A 19,851-nucleotide genomic window follows, 5' to 3' on the forward strand; every position below is an offset into this window, starting at 1 on the left:
TACAATGGGAAGTATATTATTTATTATAATACACAAGTTTCAGTGAGTCATGTGAAAGAAATTATATCACTAAGCACCTATTATAACTGATGACATCAATAAGCAGTGTTTATAAGGACAAATTTTATTCATGGCTCTTCTGTATTATATAAATACTAAAAAGTGGACCAAAAGCACCATTCATTGGATTATTATTATTTTGCTCTGATTGTCAGTTGGAATATCAAAAAAGCTAAAATGGCACAGCTTAGATGTAATTTACCCTGTACCCCATCTTCAGAGGGGTCACCTTGTCCAGGATGATAAAATGTACACCTGAAATATTATTGCATTGTGTAAGAATGATAGAGAACTTTTGTTTCTTCTTTAGGGATGTCAAAATGCAGTTCCATCTGCTGAACAAGACATCACTGAATGCTATTGGTGGGGTTGCTATATATTTCGGTAAGGTCCCATCTTCCTAAAATGCCTGGAGCTGACATTTATTCCAGTGCAAGCCTGATTCAACCTGATTTAATTTTTCTGTCTGTGCAATTAACCATGTCACCCTGCGCACCAGTTTTTGAATATTCGATTCTAAGCTCAGTGTAAAACCCTGTGCACAGCTATCAGAACAACACTTTTTAAAAATACAGATAATATGACCATGGGGGTTCCTTGAGCACTGCCTCTTTTAGTTGATCTCCCCTTCTCTTCGCACAGCAAGCACATCTTCTTTCTCGCATTGAGAAGGGATGATTTCCCTGATCAGTGGCAGAGGAATGAAACAAGGCATCTCTGCAATGCAAATTGCTTCTTGAAGATATTTTCTCTGTTCATCTTGCAGTTGAGGGTTTTCATAGTGAATTCTAATCCAGGGGTCTCCTTAAAAGTATTAGGATAAATATGAAGGAAATATTATAATAAATGTGGCATTTGCAGAATTGTCAGAGAAAAAGGAGTCAGAAAGATGACCCAGTGCTTTTCTCTCATAGTAAAGACACATCTTTTAATTTCATCAAAACTTCATGCACAACACCATAACTGCTGATACTTCCTTGGTCTCTTTACATATTTCTTCTTGTTCCCAATTATCTTTGGATTATCTGGTATCCCTCCTGCAATGTGATATTGTCCAACACTGAATCCTAAAAAATCTTTCTGCTATTCATTACATCTCCACAACATTAGTCATAGACTAGTCATTAATGTCACTTGTAATGTGCATTACATGGGTTTTCTGCCTTGAAGTAATCTTTATTGTAAATCTATAATGTATAATAATTATATAAAGCCACTTTCAGCCAACAGTAAAATCTGGTCTCAGTCAGAAGTTTTACTGTTGCCTGAAAGCGGCGACACACTATGCTGTGTTTCATCACCCATTCCATGTAAACTTTTTATCCTGTCTGTTAGTATTTAGTTGCTATTCTTCATAACATGTTCTATGCATTTGTGTATATGAAGGTAAAATTTTTAAAATAAAAAATAATAATGATACTTGCCTTGCTCTACATGCTGGCCCATGCTCACCAGGAGCTCAGCCCCAACACTGTGGTTTATTGGATCATTGGCTCTGCTTCGCCCAGCTCCCAATGCATTCAGTGTCTCTGCAATGGGTTTGGCTCGGATCAGCTTCACTGTTCCTGGTGAGGAAGAGAGAACAGATAATTCATGATGTCTGACATTCTGAGAAATATGGTAATAAACCAGAGATGACCTATAGCACTACTGAAGATATCTGACACCATAGTATGAGAATATGTATAAGCAACAGCACATTCTATGGTAAACCATACATATAAGCACAACATTTACAGCAATTATTTTATTGATTATACCACCTTACTGTTCTTGCTTCTTCAGATCCTTTGTTCAGATATCTATCTTTTTTTATATATAAATTCACATTAATGAGAATACAAAGCATACCAAAGCTAATAGAACTAAATACAAGAGTAGTATTTGCCCTGTTAAAATAATCTTAGAGGTTATGCTGCTGATTTCCTTTCAAAACTGATATACTTCTCTCTAAGATCTATAAAGGCTCATTTATTAATGCAAGTGCAAAGTAGAAAGACTGCTTTGATTAAATTGAATTGAAATGTAATCATTGCATCCCTGTCACATGCATTTATATGGAGTCCCTGAACTTTGAATCTGGTAATCTTATGCTAAATAGCATGAGCTGCAACTTACACACAATTCACTGATATAAAAGTGATGCAAGTCAGTTGCATGTATAGGCACAACTGCTAAGGGAACCATACACCACCGGCTCAAGGCACATATTTATTTCCAGGGATCCCTTGCATCCATTTTGCACTTATTTGAAATTAATCAGAACAGCTTAACCAGATGCATTGGTGCATTGATGCATGCCTGAAGGGGGATATTTGTCTGTTAGACTAGAAAATACAATTTTTCGTCTCCGGCAGAAGGGGTAATGCCAAAACCGATGTTATCTTATCTCAAGGCAATAACCCACCTGATTTTTCTACCCTAAGCAGCTCTTGATGGGATGCTGTACGAAGATTACTAGTAGAGCTAAGTGTCCTTGCTATTTCAGAAGGTACTCCTTGTGCTTCCAGCATTCCACGGAAACATTGCAGAGCTGAACCATCAGCCAGAGCTCTGGCAATTTTCTCTGAACCATGGGTTTCTGAAGAAGCCTGACCACACAGCCAGAGAAGATGACCACCTGTAAGGAAACAAGTAAAGATTGTGTAGTAGGATATGAAAACCACTAGGGAAATAAAATGAACTCAGAAATGATTCACAAAATAAGAACATGAACACTACAGTCTATAATTTTTGTATAAATGAAAAGTAAATTTATTATGAAAATGAACCCCTTTTCAAAGCAAATAAGCATATATTGGGCATCACTGAGATAAAGAGAGACTGGTGCAGTACCACTGACAACTGACCACTCAAGCTCAGCAACTTGGTAATTGTTTATCTTTAGAATTTTATTTTGGAACATTCTTGGGCATTCTGACCTGTATGCATCACCAGTTCTCGAAGGTCATCTGGACCAGCACCCTCCATGCACTCTAGTGCCTCTATCACCTCAAGTGTATTTCCCACACAACGGCCAATTGGACTATCCATGTTAGAGACTAGGGCAGATGTTGGTATACCAAGAGAGACTCCAGCACTGACCTTAGGAAAAATAAAAGATCACAAGCTCAGATAAGCAATAAAAGCACTGCACATTTGTGAATGTTGTTATTTATAATGTGAACATAGTCCAAGTTTTGGCAAATCAAGTTAATTCCAAAAACAAATTCAATACTGTTCCTAAATCTGTCATATATTTAGCCCAACAAAAATAAAAATACATATGTACTGAACTCCTGCATAGGTTGTTGAAATAATTTAAAATATGTTGGTATTATTTAAATATAAAAAAAACACCAGTACTTCTGTCATGGAACCAATGAAGCCTAGGCAAGTGTCTGAATCTTTTAATAAATAATAATAATGCCAACAGTGCAAAATCTTGGCGAGGAGGTCTCTTTAAGTCTTTATCATGCAGAAGGGAAAACCTAACCACAATAAACACGGGTAAAAGTAAAAGAATAGATGTACAAGGATTAACATGATTTATTTCTATTCTTTCATTGTGTTTAACACTGGGCATATTTAAGTAAGAAACATAACCAGTATCAAATAATGTAATTATGACTTACAAGGCTATTTGCCAGAATCCTTGCTTCTTCCAGGGTTGGACTCTGAGCTGCTTCACCAAACTTCACATCCAGGATAAGGGCTGAAACATTCTCAGCAACTTTCTTGCTGATAACAGATGCTGCACAAGACAAGCCATGGACAATGGATCATTGCCAAAACTAAAATGGAATGTCATTGCTATACTACTAGTGTTGCTGCGCACCCTATTAAAGGATAGGTAACTTTCAGTGGTCTAATTTGTTTAATAGATGTTTCAACCCATAACCAAGACCCCTTTATGGGTTAAAGCGCATTGGGCTGGTGCACTATTATGTATTTTGCATTTGTATAATAAACTTTGCCTTTTTTGTACTTATTGGAGTGTCCGGTCCACTATTCATTAATTGTGTAATTTGTTTAAATCAGAAGTTCCCAGAAAGTATTGTGGCTCTACAATACATGACAATACATTTGGGGAGCAGTATCCGACAATAGCAAGTCCCCAATTGTTACCAAGGCAAGGTACTTGTAAGTGAAAACTATTTATAATAGAAATTTAAGTGAATAGCACTATGAATGTGTTACTGAGTGTATAAATACATCCAATTTACATATGCTGTTTATAAAACCCTCCATTGCACTGATGAGCCCCAAAAAGGTTTTAAAATCAGTTGAGCATACTGCCCTGGCTATGCTTTACAACCCAGTTGGCTCATGGGCAGGGTCAGAATGGGGGTTCAGGGCCCACCAAGGCTGCCCCCACATCCCCCAGCTGCCCACCCAACCCCCGAGTGCGCATACAATAACTTACCTTTGGACGTGTTGAGGGAGGGAGATCAGGGCAGCCTGGAGAGACTTCCCAGAATTCCTTCTGTATAAATAATATAACAGGCAAATAAGTAAAACTACATCACCTGTAATCAGTGGCAGACTGTCCACTGTTGCTGTCACATCCCGCATCTCATAGAAAATCTTATCAGCAGGCACCAGATCTTTAGACTGTCCAACAATACAGCACCCGACTGAACGTAGGATCTCTAACATCTAAACAGAAAATAGAGACTTTCAGTGAAAATTAGTAAATGCTGGTGCAGCCGATGCACGTGTGTGAGTGTATAAATGCAGACCCTCTCGATGTAAATCATCTTTGTGCCAATACAGGTATGGGATCCCTTATCCGGAAACCCGTTAACCAGAAAGTTCCAAATTACGGAAAGGCCATCTCCAATAGACTCCATTATAAGCAAATAATTCAAATTTTTTATTTTAAAATTTTTAATTTTCTCTGTAGTAATAAAACAGTACAGGTATAGGACCCATTATCCAGAATGCTCGGGACCAAGGGTATTCCGGATAAGGGATCTTTCCGTAATTTGGATCTCAATACCTTAAGTCTACTAAAAAATCAATAAAACATTAATTAAACCCAATAGGATTGTTTTGCATCCAATAAAGATTAATTACTGTATATCTTAGTTGGAATCAATTACAAGGTTGTGTTTTATTTCTACCAAGAAAAAGGAAATCAGTTTTAAAATTCTGAATTATTTGATTAAAATGGAGTCTATGGGAGACGGGCATTCCGTAATTCGGAGCTTTCTGGATAACGGGTTTCTGGATAAGGGGTCCGATACCTGTACCTTGTACTTGATCCCAACTAAGACTAATTAATCCTTATTGAAGGCAAAACAAGCCTATTGTGTTTATTCAATATTTAAATAATTTTTAGCAGACTCAAGTTATGGAGATCCAAATTACGGAAAGATCCCTTATCTGAAAAACCCCAGGTCCCAAGCATTCTGGATAACAGGTCTCATACCTGTATTAGCCATAAATTCAACAAATAGTTTATACAATTATTTTTCCTTATTTCTACATTTGTTTTTTTCTCACCTGCACCTAAATAACTTATAAGTATATTTTACTAGTTTGATACTGTTAAGGCATTTTTCTCACATTTCCATTTAACCATTTAGTTTAGCATGCATAGAATATGCCTACTACTTATTTATACCTGTGCAGGACTCTGCTCAGGGCTGAAACCAGGAATAGACTCCAACTTGTCTAAAGTTCCACCTGTATGTGCCAGCCCTCTGCCACTGATCATAGGGACCTGTGAAAAGAAAGCTTAATTAGAAAACAAAAATCACTTTAGGGCTCATTTACATTCTGTAATACATTTGTGTACTGTGATACAAGTGCAAAAAAAATAGGTACATACTACTTACAATGGTGTGCAAAGACCTGTGCAATCAGTCACAGTGACAATGGGTGTAAGGTTAGGGGGCCTTGTACATAGCAAACACTACTGAGTAAGAACTCAGTGCATGGCAAAAGCTGTAAAGCTGCTGAAGCACTGTGCCTTCTTTATCTGCTATGTGTATCTATTTTTTTTAAATGATGTTACAAAAGTTAATTCAACTAATTACACATTTATTAGTTGCATAAATATACATTCTTCTGAGAAAAGACTTGGCGTTGGTTGCAATGACAGATGCAAACCTTTTGAGGTGTGTTTCCTCCTGCAATTTTATAACTATTTTTCTTGCCAAAATTGCTTAATCTGTGTTGGATTCAAGTAATGCCTAGATTATAAATCGAATCGGGTCTGGGATTTGACTGAGCCATTCTAAAATACTCCAGTGAGGTTTGGGATGTGTATTTATAGTCATTGTCCAGCTAGATGGTAAACCTCTGTCACAGTCTCAGGTCTCCTTCAGACTGAAGATAGTCTTGCACAAATTGCTGATACAGGTATGGGATCTCTTATCCAGAAACCTGTTATCCAGAAGGTTCCAAATTATGGGAAGGCAATCTTCCATAGACTCTATTATAAGCAAATAATTCTAATTTTAAAAACTGAATTACTTTTTTGCTGGAGTAAAAAAATAGTACCTTGTATTTGATCACAACTAAGATAATATTAATCCTTATCTGGAAGACCACTTATCTGGAAAACCCCAGGTCCCAATCATTCTAGATAATAGTTTCCATACCTCTAATAGAATCTGTTTACCGCAGTATTACCCTTGTCTTAAGTTATTTTTTTTAGTGTGCACAATCTGTTTGCTAAAATAACCAGTGCGAGGGGCCAAAGGTCCACTGGAATTTTTCCTGATATTTCGGTGGCCCAGTCCAACCCTACTCTAGAATCCATCTTGCCATCCATCATGCCCTTAATCCTGACCAGTTTCACAGTCTTTGTTGATGTATACACCAGTGATAAGTAGAGCTGGCTCTCCATCACACAGTATTTTGGCTAATGCAAAAAAGACATGTTTTGTCTTATATGAGAGCAGATAATTTTCATTGTTTGCCTCAATAAAACCCTGCTTTGTGGCAAATTTGGATTTTATTTGTCCCATGGACATTTTTAATGAATCTCTCCAGCCCCTTGGCGTCTTTGGTTGTTTCTATTTAATATAGAATAATAATACTGTCCTAACCCAGTCACTGAGTTTTGGTGGGCAGTTCTCCCTAGGCAAAGCCATGTTTGTGCCATATTCTTTCCATTTTTAAATTGTGGATTTGGAAATATAGAAAGATTGGAATAGTTTTATCCAGTAGCATAAAAATAGAGGAAGCAGAACCCCATGGCCCCCTCTCCCCCAGGCCTCCTTGCTACCGCGGGGTCTGCTTTCTCTATTTTTAAGCCAATGCTTCCTCCATTTTGCAAATAAATGTCCGCTCCACGCTTGTTCCCAGGTAGGAGAGCAGGCAAGGAGCAGGGATTTATTGGCTTTACACTGGGTTTTATGCAATCAACACTTGCCTCCAAGCCAGAAATTCAAAAATGAGCACCTACTTTGAGGCCACTGGGAGCAACATCCAAGGGGTCAGTGAGCAACATGTTGCTCATGAACCATTGGTTGGGGATTACTGCTGTAGCACTTACTCTGTTACTGCATGGTAAAGCTTTAACTTGCATTTTCCAGTCTTTTGTTGCCCCCTATCTCAACTTTTTTGAAACATGTTGCTGGCATCAAATTCAAAATAAGCATATGTATTTCAGAAAACTATACAATTATTTAGTTTTAACATTCAATATGTTGTCTTTGTACTATTCACAATTAAATAGAGAGTTTAAATTATTTGAAAATCACCCAGTTTGCTTTTTATTTACATTTTACACAATGTCAAAACTTTTTGGGAAAAAACATTGTAGATTTGGTATATTTTTAAAATATGTGTACATAAGTATAGTCTACATATTACCTATGCATGTGAGTGGGAGATTCCAAGTTGCTTGCATAGCATGCAGTGTTATTTCTAGTGCAGTGCCTCAGTCAAGATAAGTAACAGCTTACTTTTGGGTTACTGAGTGATACTGTTCTCACAGCAGCAGTCAGTCATAGAGGGAATACCAGCTTTACCTGAGAGGAAAACAGAGCTCAAATAGCCCATGCCTTGAGCGTACAGTCACACTAGGTACAGATAAGAAATAATATTTGTCTTTAACTCAAATATTAGTTTCACAAATCATAATAAGCACAATTTCTCAATTATGAAAAATATATCCTATCAGAGTGCATTTATGCTTTATGTCCTTGGAATATACAATACCTTGCAGCCACAAGCCGCAAGTGCTGGTGCCAGAGGCAAGCTGACTTTGTCCCCCACGCCTCCTGTAGAATGTTTGTCCACCAAAATTCCACTCCATTCCTTTGGCCACTGTAAAACACACCCAGAGGCCACAAACTCCTTGGTTAGAGCTAGGGTCTCCTCTGGGTCCATTCCACGGAGTCGGACTGCCATGAGCAAAGCACCTGGGGCAAAACATTTCTGATGTAGTAAATGATTTCTTTTCAATGCCTATTACATTCATGAAGAAACAGTTGTTTGGGATATATATTTATGGCAAGAGAGAAAGGCAAGTTTTGGGCAAACTAAAAATGAAAAAAAACAAAGTCAAAAAAACCAATATTAACATTCTTGTTTGTTAATAATATAGAGCAATTTTTCCTGCCCATGCCACACATTTATTTATTGAGTGATAATATGTACAAAACAGAAATGTTATTTCAGTGCACCAACTAGGGTTGCCACCTCTGCCAGCTTTCTTCGCTGGGCAGGGGGCGGGGGTGACGTCACGAGGGGTGGGGAAGAGGCAGGGTCGTGACACCACAGGACAGGAAGAAATGGAGCTATGACATCCCAGGGCTTGGCTATGACACAGCGATCACTAATTGCTCAGTCGCAGCGTCAATGTTAGTGAGCCCAGCCTGGTTTTCTTAATTTGGGAAACCGGGCAGGAGGTTTTGACCTGGACTGCACTTCTGAAAACCGTGCTTTCCAAGTCAAAACCGGACAGGTGGCAACCCTATCACAAACTCTGAGAGCCTCTATCCTATTTACCCAGTTGGCTGTCCTGAGCGTGGCCTCTTGTAGCTGCCTGTACCACATGTTTAATCTCTTCTGCTGTAAGGGGCAAGCCGTCACGCTTCTTAGCAATGATGTCAGCGATACGGAATGGCAAATTTAAACCATCTATAGGAAACAGTGAGAAAAAATGAAAGGAAGTCAAAGGCAATGAAACGGATCTATGGATATGAGTGTAACAAGGAAATATGAATATTATTATTAACACAAATTTATAAACCTCAGTCATATTCTGCAGCTCTGTATAACAGAAGGGCGCATACAGAAAACATGCTGTTTAAGTAAATGTTTCAATGAAAAAACATTATCAAAGTCTAACTGCGACTAAAATGTTTAGTAGGTCAGTAGGACAATGGGGCGTTACATAGTTACATAGGGTTGAAAAAAGACCATCAAGTTCAACCCATCCAAGTAAACCCAGCACCCACAACCCACGCCCACCAATCTATACACTCACATACATAAACTATATATACAACCACTAATACTAACTGTAGATATTAGTATCACAATAGCCTTGGATATTCTGATTGTTCAAAAACTCAACCAGGCCCCTCTTAAAGGCATTAACAGAATCTGCCATTACCACATCACTAGGAAGGGCATTCCACAACCTCACTGCCCTCACCGTGAAAAACCACCTACGCTGCTTCAAATGGAAGCTCCGTTCCTCTAATCTAAAGGGGTGACCTCTGGTGCGTTAATTGTTTTTATGGGAAAAAAGAACATCCCCTATAATCCCCTCTAATGTACTTGTACAGAGTAATCATGTCCCCTCGCAAGCGACTCTTTTCCAGAGAAAACAACCCAAACCTCGACAGTCTAACCTCATAGTTTAAATCTTCCATCCCCTTTACCAGTTTAGTTGCACGTCTCTGCACTCTTTCCAGCTCATTAATATCCTTCTTAAGGACTGGAGCCCAAAACTGCACTGCATACTCAAGGTGAAGCCTTACCAGGGGCCTATAAAGAGGTAAAATTATGTTTTCATCCCTTAAGTCAATGCCCTTTTTTATACAAGACAGCACTTTATTTGCTTTAGTAACCACAGAATGACACTGCCTGGAATTAGACAACTTGTTATCTACAAACATTCCCTAGATCCTTCTCCATTAAGGATACCCCCAACACACTACCATTCAGCAGATAGTTCGCGTTAATATTATTTCTACCAAAGTGCATAACATTGAATCTCATTTTCCAGTTTGCTGTCCAGTTTCCCAATTTTGTCAAATCGCTCTGCAAAGCGGCAGCATCCTGCAAGGAACTTATAGTTTTGCACAATTTTGTGTCATCAGCAAAAATAGAAACAGTACTCTCTATGCCCACCTCCAGGTCATTAATAAACAAGTTAAAAAGCAAAGGACCAAGGACTGACCCCTGCGGTACTCCACTAACCACACTGGTCCAATTAGAAAATGTTCCATTTACCACCACTCTTTGTACTCTATCCTTCAGCCAGTTCTCTATCCAGTTACAAATATTATGTTCTAGGCCAATATTCCTTAATTTGATTATTAACCTTCTGTGAGGTACTGTATCAAACGCTTTAGCAAAGTCCAAGTAGATGACATCAACTGCCATTCCAGCATTGAGGATCCTACTCACCTCCTCATAAAAGGCGACTAAATTAGTCTGGCAAGATCTGTTACGCATAAAACCATGCTGGCACAAACTAATAGTATTGTGAACTGCAATGTATTCAAGTACCCTATCCCTTATTACCCCTTCCAAAAGTTAGACTAACAGGCCTATAGTTTTCAGGCTGAGAACAGGATCCCTTTTTAAATAACGGCACCTCATTAGCAATCCGCCAGTCTCTCTGCACCATGCCAGACCTCAACGAATCCTGAAAAATTAAGTGAAGAGGTTTGGCAATCACAGCGCTCAGTTCATTTAATACCCTGGGATGAATCCCATCCGGTCCTGGACCTTTGTTTACCTTTACATGTTCAAGTCTCTTTTGAATTTCCCCCCGAGTGACCCATGCGTCAGTAGCTAAATTACTAGAACTGGGCATATTAAAAAGGAAGCCTTCATTACCTGGCTCCTCAGATGTATAGACAGATGAAAAATAAGAGTTCAAAATTTCTGCTTTTTCCCCATTCTCATCAACCAACTTACCCCCCCCCCCCGTAATAATAAGGTTCCCACCCCTTCTTGCTTCATTTTTTTACTATTCACATAATTAAAAAATAATTATACTCCTAGCTGCAATATCCCTTTCCATTTCTATTTTAGCTTGCCTGATAGCTTTTTTGCATGCTTTATTTGCTTCCTTGTACCTGATGAAAGTTTCTGCTGTTCCAGCTAACTTGAATGCTTTAAAAGCACGTTTTTTCTTACCAACCTCGACACTAACACTTTTATTCAGCCATAAAGGTTTTGCTTTGCCATGCCTCTCCTTGCTTACAAGGGGAATATACTGTTGTGTATACCTGCAAAGCAATGTTTTAAAGATGTTCCATTTTCCTTCTGTGTCTAACCCCATGAAAAGCCTTTCCCAGTTGACACATTGCCCTTATACTGGCAAAGTCTGCACGTCTAAAATTGAGTGTTTTAGTTACTCCCTTATAGAGATGTCTCTGCAGCATTATCTCAAAGGAGACCATGTTGTGATCACTGTTCCCCAAATGCTCACCCACACAAATGTTAGAGATGAGTTCATTATTATTAGTTATCACCAGGTCCAAAATAGAGTCATTCCTAGTGGGTTCTTGAATCGCCTGAAATAAAAAGTTGTCATTTAGCATATTTACAAACCTACTAGCTTTTTCTGACTTAGCCACCCCATTACTCCAGTCAATGTCCGGATAATTAAAGTCCCCCATAATAACAACTTGACCCAGTTTTGAAGCCTCTTCCATTTGCAACAATAGCTGGGCCTCATCTCCCTCATCTATACGGGGTGGTTTATAGCATACACCAATGATCATTTTCTTTGTGACCTTCAGCCCTACTGAAATTTCTACCCAAAGAGATTCGACGTTTTCATTGGTAATGTCTTTATTACATGGCTTTAAATCTGACTTTACATAAAGACAAACCCCTCCACCCTTTTTAATCTATCTGTCCCTCCTAAAAAGTGTGTAACCATTTAAATTCACAGCCCAATCGCATTTATCATCCCACCAAGTCTCAGTGATACCAATTAAATCATAATTTTCAATACATGCAATAGCTTGCAGCTCCCCTAATTTACTTGACAAGCTACGCACATTAGCCAGCATGCAGCGGAAATTACTACTTCTCCCTCTGATGTTTACATTAGCTAACGGAGAGTTAGAGCTAAGGCAAATATTCCTTGGCGTGTTTAATAAGACTGGAGATAAATATCACTGGTGATGTGGCCCATAGCAACCTATCAGCAATTAGATTTGAACAGTCACCTACAAATTAGAAATCAAAAGCAAGTCAGGCTAGATTACACATTCACCAACCAGCCACTTCTGGGAGTGAGTCACTAGGAACCACCTTGAGACAAACCATGCTGTCCAGGTACTGCTACTTGGCTGAACATGCCTGTGCAACTGATCAACATGACAGTGCCATTCTTTCCGTCATCACAATGTGCCTTGTATGACACAGGTCAAGAAACTTAAGTTATTACTGCAGGGACCCACTTTGGACCAGCCCCATAATGCCTGGCCTGAGAGGATAGGGCTGAATCCAGGCTTTGTTGTTATTTCTTCTCTACATCATCAATTAGGTCTGGATTGAGAAGGTCAAGACATGTTTTAAGGTGCCGCCCCATCAGTAGCTCAGCAGAGCTGACACGTGTTTGGACATGCTGAGCTAAAAGGAATCATGCAAGTCTTGTTGACCAGACCCATTAGTAATCCTTTTGAGTGCATCCTTTGCAGTTTGAACCATTCTTTCAGATTGTCCATTCTCTTGAGGTTAATATAGAGTAATGGTCGATGTGTGAACAATTCCTGGATGGGCTGCATGTAGCATGTCTAGGACAATTTTGTGACCTCTTTGAGGGATGACTACTCTGTTTCCCCATAATAAACACCCTGTGCAGATAGTTCTAGCTGACTTGTCATTGGCCATCCCCTCCACACCCAGTTTAGAACGTGAGAAAGTATTGGATCTTTTGCAGTAATATAAGCAATCTCAGTAGCTTCCAGAGGAAAATCAGGGAGGGATTTCAGTACAAGTACTTCAGGTAAAGAGGGTAGTGAGCAGTCTGAAATATCTAAAGGCAAGTGACTAAAAGCATCAGCATTTAAAGAAGAATGTAGTCATAACCACTTAGCATGATACTCCATTTGAGTATTTGAGGTGACATAACATTAGGAGTAGGACTATCGTTTGAAAGCAAACCCAGAAATGGCTTGTGATCAGTGTGGATTTCGAATGTGTGTCTATAGAGGTAATTATGAAACTTTTAAACACCAGCTATGACAGCTAATGCTTCTTTGTCAATCTGTGCATAGTTCCTCTCTGCTGTCATTGTCCTAGAGTAGTAAGCAACTGGTGCCTCTTTAACATTTGAGAGAATGTGGCTAAAAACAGCGCCAACGCCATAAGGAGATGCATCTGTAATAATCATTACTGGCCAATCTTCATCATAATGAACAAGAAGAGAATCAGATGTCAGCAACTGTTTAACTTTTGGGAAGGCCTCTGAATGTTTAGCAGTCCAGTCCCATGGAACCCCTTTGTCAAGCTAGCGATGAAGAGACCATGCAAAATTAATTTTGAAAACTGACACTAGATGGACCCACCCTGGTAGTCAGGTAAATCTGATCTGAGCTTGTCAACCATCTCACTCTGTGTGTGACCAGCTTTGTCCTATGTAATAATGCTTCCCAATAAAATGATAAGGTTGGATGGCCAAGTGATGTAGGCGTGCCTTGGCATCAGCAGGCACATAGTCAAAACTAAATAGTATTGGCTGGCAGCTGGCACAAGGAGACAGAAAAACACACCCAAGTTAGAATACCAACCTGTACAAAAAGAAAGGACATAAAACCTAATTAAACATTTTGCTATGCACAAATGAAAACTCAAAATAGCTGATCTTGTCCTTAATCAATAATCTGAAAAATAGCTTAAGGAATAAATGTGTGTATGTCAAAGCCAAAGCAATCCGACTAGCTAGTGTTTCTGTAGTGCTGGACATAAAACAGCCTGTTAGTGTGGCTTTATGTGTCTGATAGCTTCATTAGCATACAATAAACATAAAATCAACAATAGGCAACTTGACTGCTTACAAATATTGCCTTTACAACATTAAAGGAACAGTTCAGTGTAAAATAGACAGATTGTGCAAATTAAAAAATATTTCTAATATTGTTAGTTAGGCAAAAATGTTCTATCTATCTATAAAGGCTGGAGTAAACAGATGTCTAACATAATAGCCAGAGCACTATTTCCTCCTTTATAGCTCTCTAAGCTTTTAGCAGTCAGTAACCAATCAGTGACTTCAGAGGGGGCCATATGGGACATAATTGTTCACTGTTCATTTGAATCTGACCTGCATGGTCACAAACTAACTGAACAGTTATGTCCCATGTGGCCCCCCTAAAGTCACTGACTAACTAAGAGGTTAAAATGCTGAAAGTGGAGTTCTGGCTATTACATTAGACATCTGCTTACTCCAACCTTTATAGACTACATTTTTGCTAAAAGTATTTTTTATTTGCGCAGTCTATCCATTTTACCCTGTTTCATTTTTACACTGAACTGTTTCTTTAAAGCTGGCCATGCAGACCAATATGGCAGCTTACTGGCCATATGGGACCTAACAAAAAGTTGCCAGACTAAAGAGGACAAGTTTATTGTTGCATACCGTCAATGTATTGTTTATGCAGTTGTTCTATTAGTTGTGTTAAAAAGAAAATGTACTAGGTTTTCCAGCCCAAAGTTTATACTGTACCTTTCTGTTCTGGAAATGAAGGTAATTCCATCTGGAAAATATTGGAAGAAGAATGATGATGCTTTAGTGCCACTGCCTCCTACATCACTGTTTCATGCAGATCTACCAGTTCTATCCTACTACAACACATTGCATCTAAGTCCTCTTGCCCTAGCAGCAACACAAAGAATCTCAGCAGAGTCACACTGTAAAGAAGTATGAAATTAAAGGGGTGGGTCACCTTTAAGTTAACTTTTAGAATGATATAAAATGGACAGTTCTTAGCAACTTTTAATTGGTTTTCATTTTTATCATTTTTAAATTACAGGTATAGGACCTGTTATCCAGAATGCTTGGGACCCGGGGTATTCCAGATAAAGGATCTTTCCATAATTTGGATCTCCATAACTTAAGTCTGCTAAAAATCATTTAAATATTGAATAACCCCAATAGGCTTGTTTTTCCTCCAATAAGGATGAATTATTTCTTAGTTGGGATCAAGTACAATGTACTGTTTTATAATTACAGAGAATAAGGAAATCATTTTTAAAAATTAGAATTATTTGTTTGTATGGAGTCTATGGATAAAGGATCCCATACCTGTATTTGTTTTACTCTTCTGACTCTTTCCAGCTTTCAAAAGGGGGTCACTGATCCCTGCAGCCTAAAAACTATTGCTTTTTGAGGCTACAATTTCATTATTCATGTTCTCTCCTATTCATATTCCAGTTTCTCATCCAAACCTGGTTTGCCTGTTTGCTAGGTAAATTTGAACCCTAGCAACCGTATAGCTGGAAAAATTCCAAATTGGAGAGTTGCAGAATAAAAAGCTAGATTATTCAAAAACCAGAAATAATAAAAAAATAAAGAGCTATTGCAAATTGTTTCAAAATAGCACTTTCTAGAACACAGTAAAAGTTCATTTAAAGGCGAAGAACCCCTTTAACACTAGTTCTACACCCTTATGAAAAAGTAAATCATGACGTGTCTGTCTAAGCATGGTGTAGGACCTAACAATTCACAGCAGTACTGTGGTTACTATTATCAGTAAAGCTCCATCTTTCACCAGTCAGCTGACGGAGTCAGATCACTAGCACCTTTCATACCAAACATAGGCAGAAACACCCACGTGGCACACCCCTGTTTGCACATACTAGTTTGTTGTACAGGGATCAAAGTTAGCATGTCAACCACAGCTGGAGGTCTCTATGGGAAACCCCAAGCCCACACATGCACCATGCCATATGCTCCATGCAAGTGATGGGGAAGCAGACGGCTGATGGGAAAACCGGCACTGACCACTGCTAATTGGGCAATGTATTCACATACACAGTTATCTTACATTCACAGTGAGTGTGGGTTTGAGGGTTTGTTCACTTTTAAATTAACTTTTTCTGTGGTGTAAACATTTTGAAACAGTTTGCAATTGCTTTTTTATTATTTGTGGTTTATGAATTATTTAGCTTTTTATTCAGCAACTCTCCGGTTTGGAATTTTAATAGCTATATGGTTGCTATGGTCCAAATTACCTTAGCAACCAGGCAGTGGTTTAAATAAGAAATTTGGAGAGGACCCAAATAGAAAGATAAGTAATAAAAAATAACAATAATAATGAAATTGGAGCCACAAAGAGCAATAGTTTTTTTGGCTGTCGGGGTCAGTGACCCCCTTTTTGAAAGCTGAAAAGAGTCAGAAGAGGAAATCAAATAATTAAAAAAACAAGAAAAAACAAACAATGAAGACTGATTGAAATGTTGCTAAGAATTGGCCATTCTATAACAATCTAAAAGTTAACTTTACATTTACGTTAAAGTTCAGATTACTTCTAAACTGTATATTATGTTTCTAATATCCAAACATCTTCAGAATGTATTCCCAAAGAAACCATGTGTACATTATACGTGGGTCCCACAGAAGGCAGGTTTTACAGCCGCACAGCTCAGTGCCTGCTTGGTTTGGAATGTGGCCATAGACTTTGTAAATACATTTAGCAGATATGTCATCTCATAAGCAGATGCCTAGCATTGAGCTGACAGGAGAAGAGACGTGCCTTCCCAGCTGTCCCTGTGGCCATGATACCATTGGTTCTATTGCATATCTTCCACCACACCCCCTCATTCCTTTAGTACAGTTATTTTGCCTGAGAGAAGCTCAGAGAAGTTTTCCCTGCCTTTTTCTCTCCAATTGGTAATATTTGAGCCTGCTGGGTGCTTACCTCAGAGAAGAAAAGCTCTTCTATCTGTGCAGCGGTGTCTGTGCTTCTTTCCTCACTGTGTCTCTATGTCACTTTGACCTGGCTTGGTGCCTAGTTCTCTGTCTCGCTGCTATTTCTTTTTTATTAGCTCTGACTAAATAAATACCTTTAAACAGCAACTTTCTCTTAGACTACTTCCACTCAACTATATAGGAACGCTCCTCCAGACACCCAGTATATCCAGCAGCTTGTAATGCTCGTCTCCGAGACTCCCTCTCACTGATCCACAGCCTACAGGTAGGTGTGAAAAGAACTGTCATTCTGTCCAATCAGAAGGTGGATGGAAAGGGGTGTAGCAGTGGAAAATCACATTTAACAAGAGATAATGGAGTAGGATGGCACAGGGTGGCAGTGTGGAGCTCATTTGCTGCTACAGAAACACTAGAAGTTCATTTAGGAATTCAGTGCCTGCTGCATTTTCATATGCAAATTCCAGAATATGCAGAATTCCAGCAACGTTGTGGTTTTGCATCAAGTTTAGGGTTATCAAATGACTTAAAAATTCAGGGACACATGTAGTAAACTACAATCAGTGCTGCCCTTCTAGCTGAATTTCCTAGGTGTTTCCCAAAATTTTCAAGCAGCAGTAGGGCAAGCCGGCCATGTGCCCCATGCAAATCTGACAGCTTCCTTATTGAATCTTACCTCTGCCTGTGACAGGGATGTACAGTATTTAGGTCCAGTGCTGCCCTAGGTAGCAAGGGGGCCATGCACTTGGAACAATTGCCCTGAGCCTAAAATAATTGCAGTCGATTTACCAAAATTTAGCAACAGCCCGTACATTTCTTCAGATATTGGATGCAACTGGGAGGAAGTCTGGCTGGTGAAATGAGGCCTTAATGTTCTATGCTTCCTATCGATTACTGCTCCTACATCAAACATAACCACCCTCAACCAAGGCATCCTAATAATCAAATAACCACACTGAACACAGAATCTTGCGGGAAATACAAGGAACCAGAGGTCACAGCTTTATTAAGCAACATGTAGGGGCACATTTACAAAAGCACGAATGCTCCGAGTTTATTTTCGCAGATTTTTTCGGGCGTCCGCACAACTTTTTCGGATGCTTGCGTGAAAAAATCGTAAAGGTTTTACTGCTGTTTACAATTGTTCGGTATGAAAATTTAGTGACTTTCGGATCGCCAATACGATATTATCGTGACGAATACAATTTTTTTGTAAGCATTTTCGGGATATTTGCGATCCAATCCGATTTTTTCCTATTCATGATTCGGATTTGTGGATTAGTAAATGTGCCCCATTGAGTAAGTCCCCTCCACCAAATGTGGCACAGTTAACACACATGTAAGTTTGTCTTCTCCTTGCTCCCCATGGTGGTCCATACCACAGGTTTCCATGCAAGCCTAACCGTACAATTATAGCCCACTAGCCTGGGCATAGCCCCACCCTCTGGCACTTTCTCTTTACTGCCACATTAGTATCTACCAAGGAAAAGCCCAGAGCCCTCTACTGTGCTCTCCCTAGTTTCTCTGTTCTTATTGCGCCCCATGGTGGTTCCTACAATAGGTTTCCACACAAGCCTGACTGCATGATTACAGCCTACTTGTCTGGGCATAGCCTCACCCTCTGCCGCTTGCTCATCCTGTTGCATTCTGCTGCTTTGGTTTCCAATGTACATTTGGTAACTCTTGATAGTGACCTCTAGCCTGTTGAAGACCACTGAACCTGTATAAAAAAAGAGGGTTGGGAGGGTGGGAAAAAAAACCACAAAAGCAAAAAAGTTATCTTGCCCCTTCCCTCCCATCCTTAGCTTTTAAGCCCCTGAAAGCCCTCCCCTTTCACACCTGTCTTGGGCCAGGGGGAGTGTAGGGGCAACTCACTGGAGCATTCAGTGCACCCACCCTGGCAGTCAAGAACAGTAGGTCCCATGGGCTTCCATTTTAAAAATACAGCCTTTTTTCAGGTGTCTGCCATATGAGTGATGTCTGTAACAGATTCTTTAGGTGCAGGTAGGGTTGCCACCTTTCCGTTTTGGCCCGGACAGCCTGGTTTTCAGAAGGGCTGTCCGGGCCAAAGCCTCCTGTCCAGTTTCCCAAATTAGGTACGGCCCGCCTCTTCCCCGCCCCACAACATCAAGGCCCGCCTCTTCCCCCGCTCCCCCGCTAAGAAAGCCAGCAGAGGAGCCAACCCTGCGTGCAAGCGTGCTGTGCCTAGGGATACTGGGCACAATAGGAACCCTGGAGCTACTGTCTAATCAATTTGAAACTTTATGGAAATGCATGTTATGAAAGTGGTGTTACTTGCAGCTGACTGCGGAGAACTTGCAGAGACCACAACTGTACTTGCAGCCATGAAGGAGACCTTATATCTCTTTAAGGGCTGTGAAAACACGGGAGATCTTCCTTGCAGTAGATATAATCTATTTGGATTTTGCCAAAGCATTTGATACCATTCCCCACAAACGACTGCTTTCTAAGCTAAGGTCTATTGGTCTTAGTGAAGTCGTTTGCACATGGATAGAAAACTGGCTACAGGATCGGGTACAGAGGGTGGTTGTTAATGGCACATTACTCTCTGGAGTAAGGTTCTCAGTGGGGTCCCTCAGGGTTCTGTACTGGGTCCACTTTTGTTTAATTTGTTCATAAATGACTTAGGGGAGGGTATTATGAGTAATGTATCAGTGTTTGCAGATGACACAAAACTCTGCAGACCAGTCAATTCTATCCAGGATGTG

At 39.6% G+C, this 19,851-nt stretch overlaps 1 protein-coding gene across 2 annotated transcripts; it reads right to left on the reverse strand.

Moving 5' to 3' along the window:
* Window positions 1-103: 103 nt before the first annotated feature.
* Window positions 104-17,392, reverse strand: tymp (thymidine phosphorylase). 2 transcript variants are annotated; one of them, NM_001126955.1, is given in 11 exon segments: window positions 109-864; window positions 1,485-1,625; window positions 2,468-2,680; window positions 2,982-3,144; window positions 3,675-3,793; window positions 4,569-4,698; window positions 5,669-5,767; window positions 8,218-8,420; window positions 9,010-9,141; window positions 14,921-14,951; window positions 17,115-17,294. In NM_001126955.1, coding segments are annotated over 10 exon segments (1,422 nt in total). In that variant the 5' UTR covers window positions 17,115-17,294; the 3' UTR covers window positions 109-673.
* Window positions 17,393-19,851: the final 2,459 nt, after the last annotated feature.

This window comes from Xenopus tropicalis, chromosome 3 (genome assembly GCF_000004195.4).
Source record: "Xenopus tropicalis strain Nigerian chromosome 3, UCB_Xtro_10.0, whole genome shotgun sequence".
Classification (NCBI taxonomy): Eukaryota; Metazoa; Chordata; class Amphibia; order Anura; family Pipidae; genus Xenopus; species Xenopus tropicalis.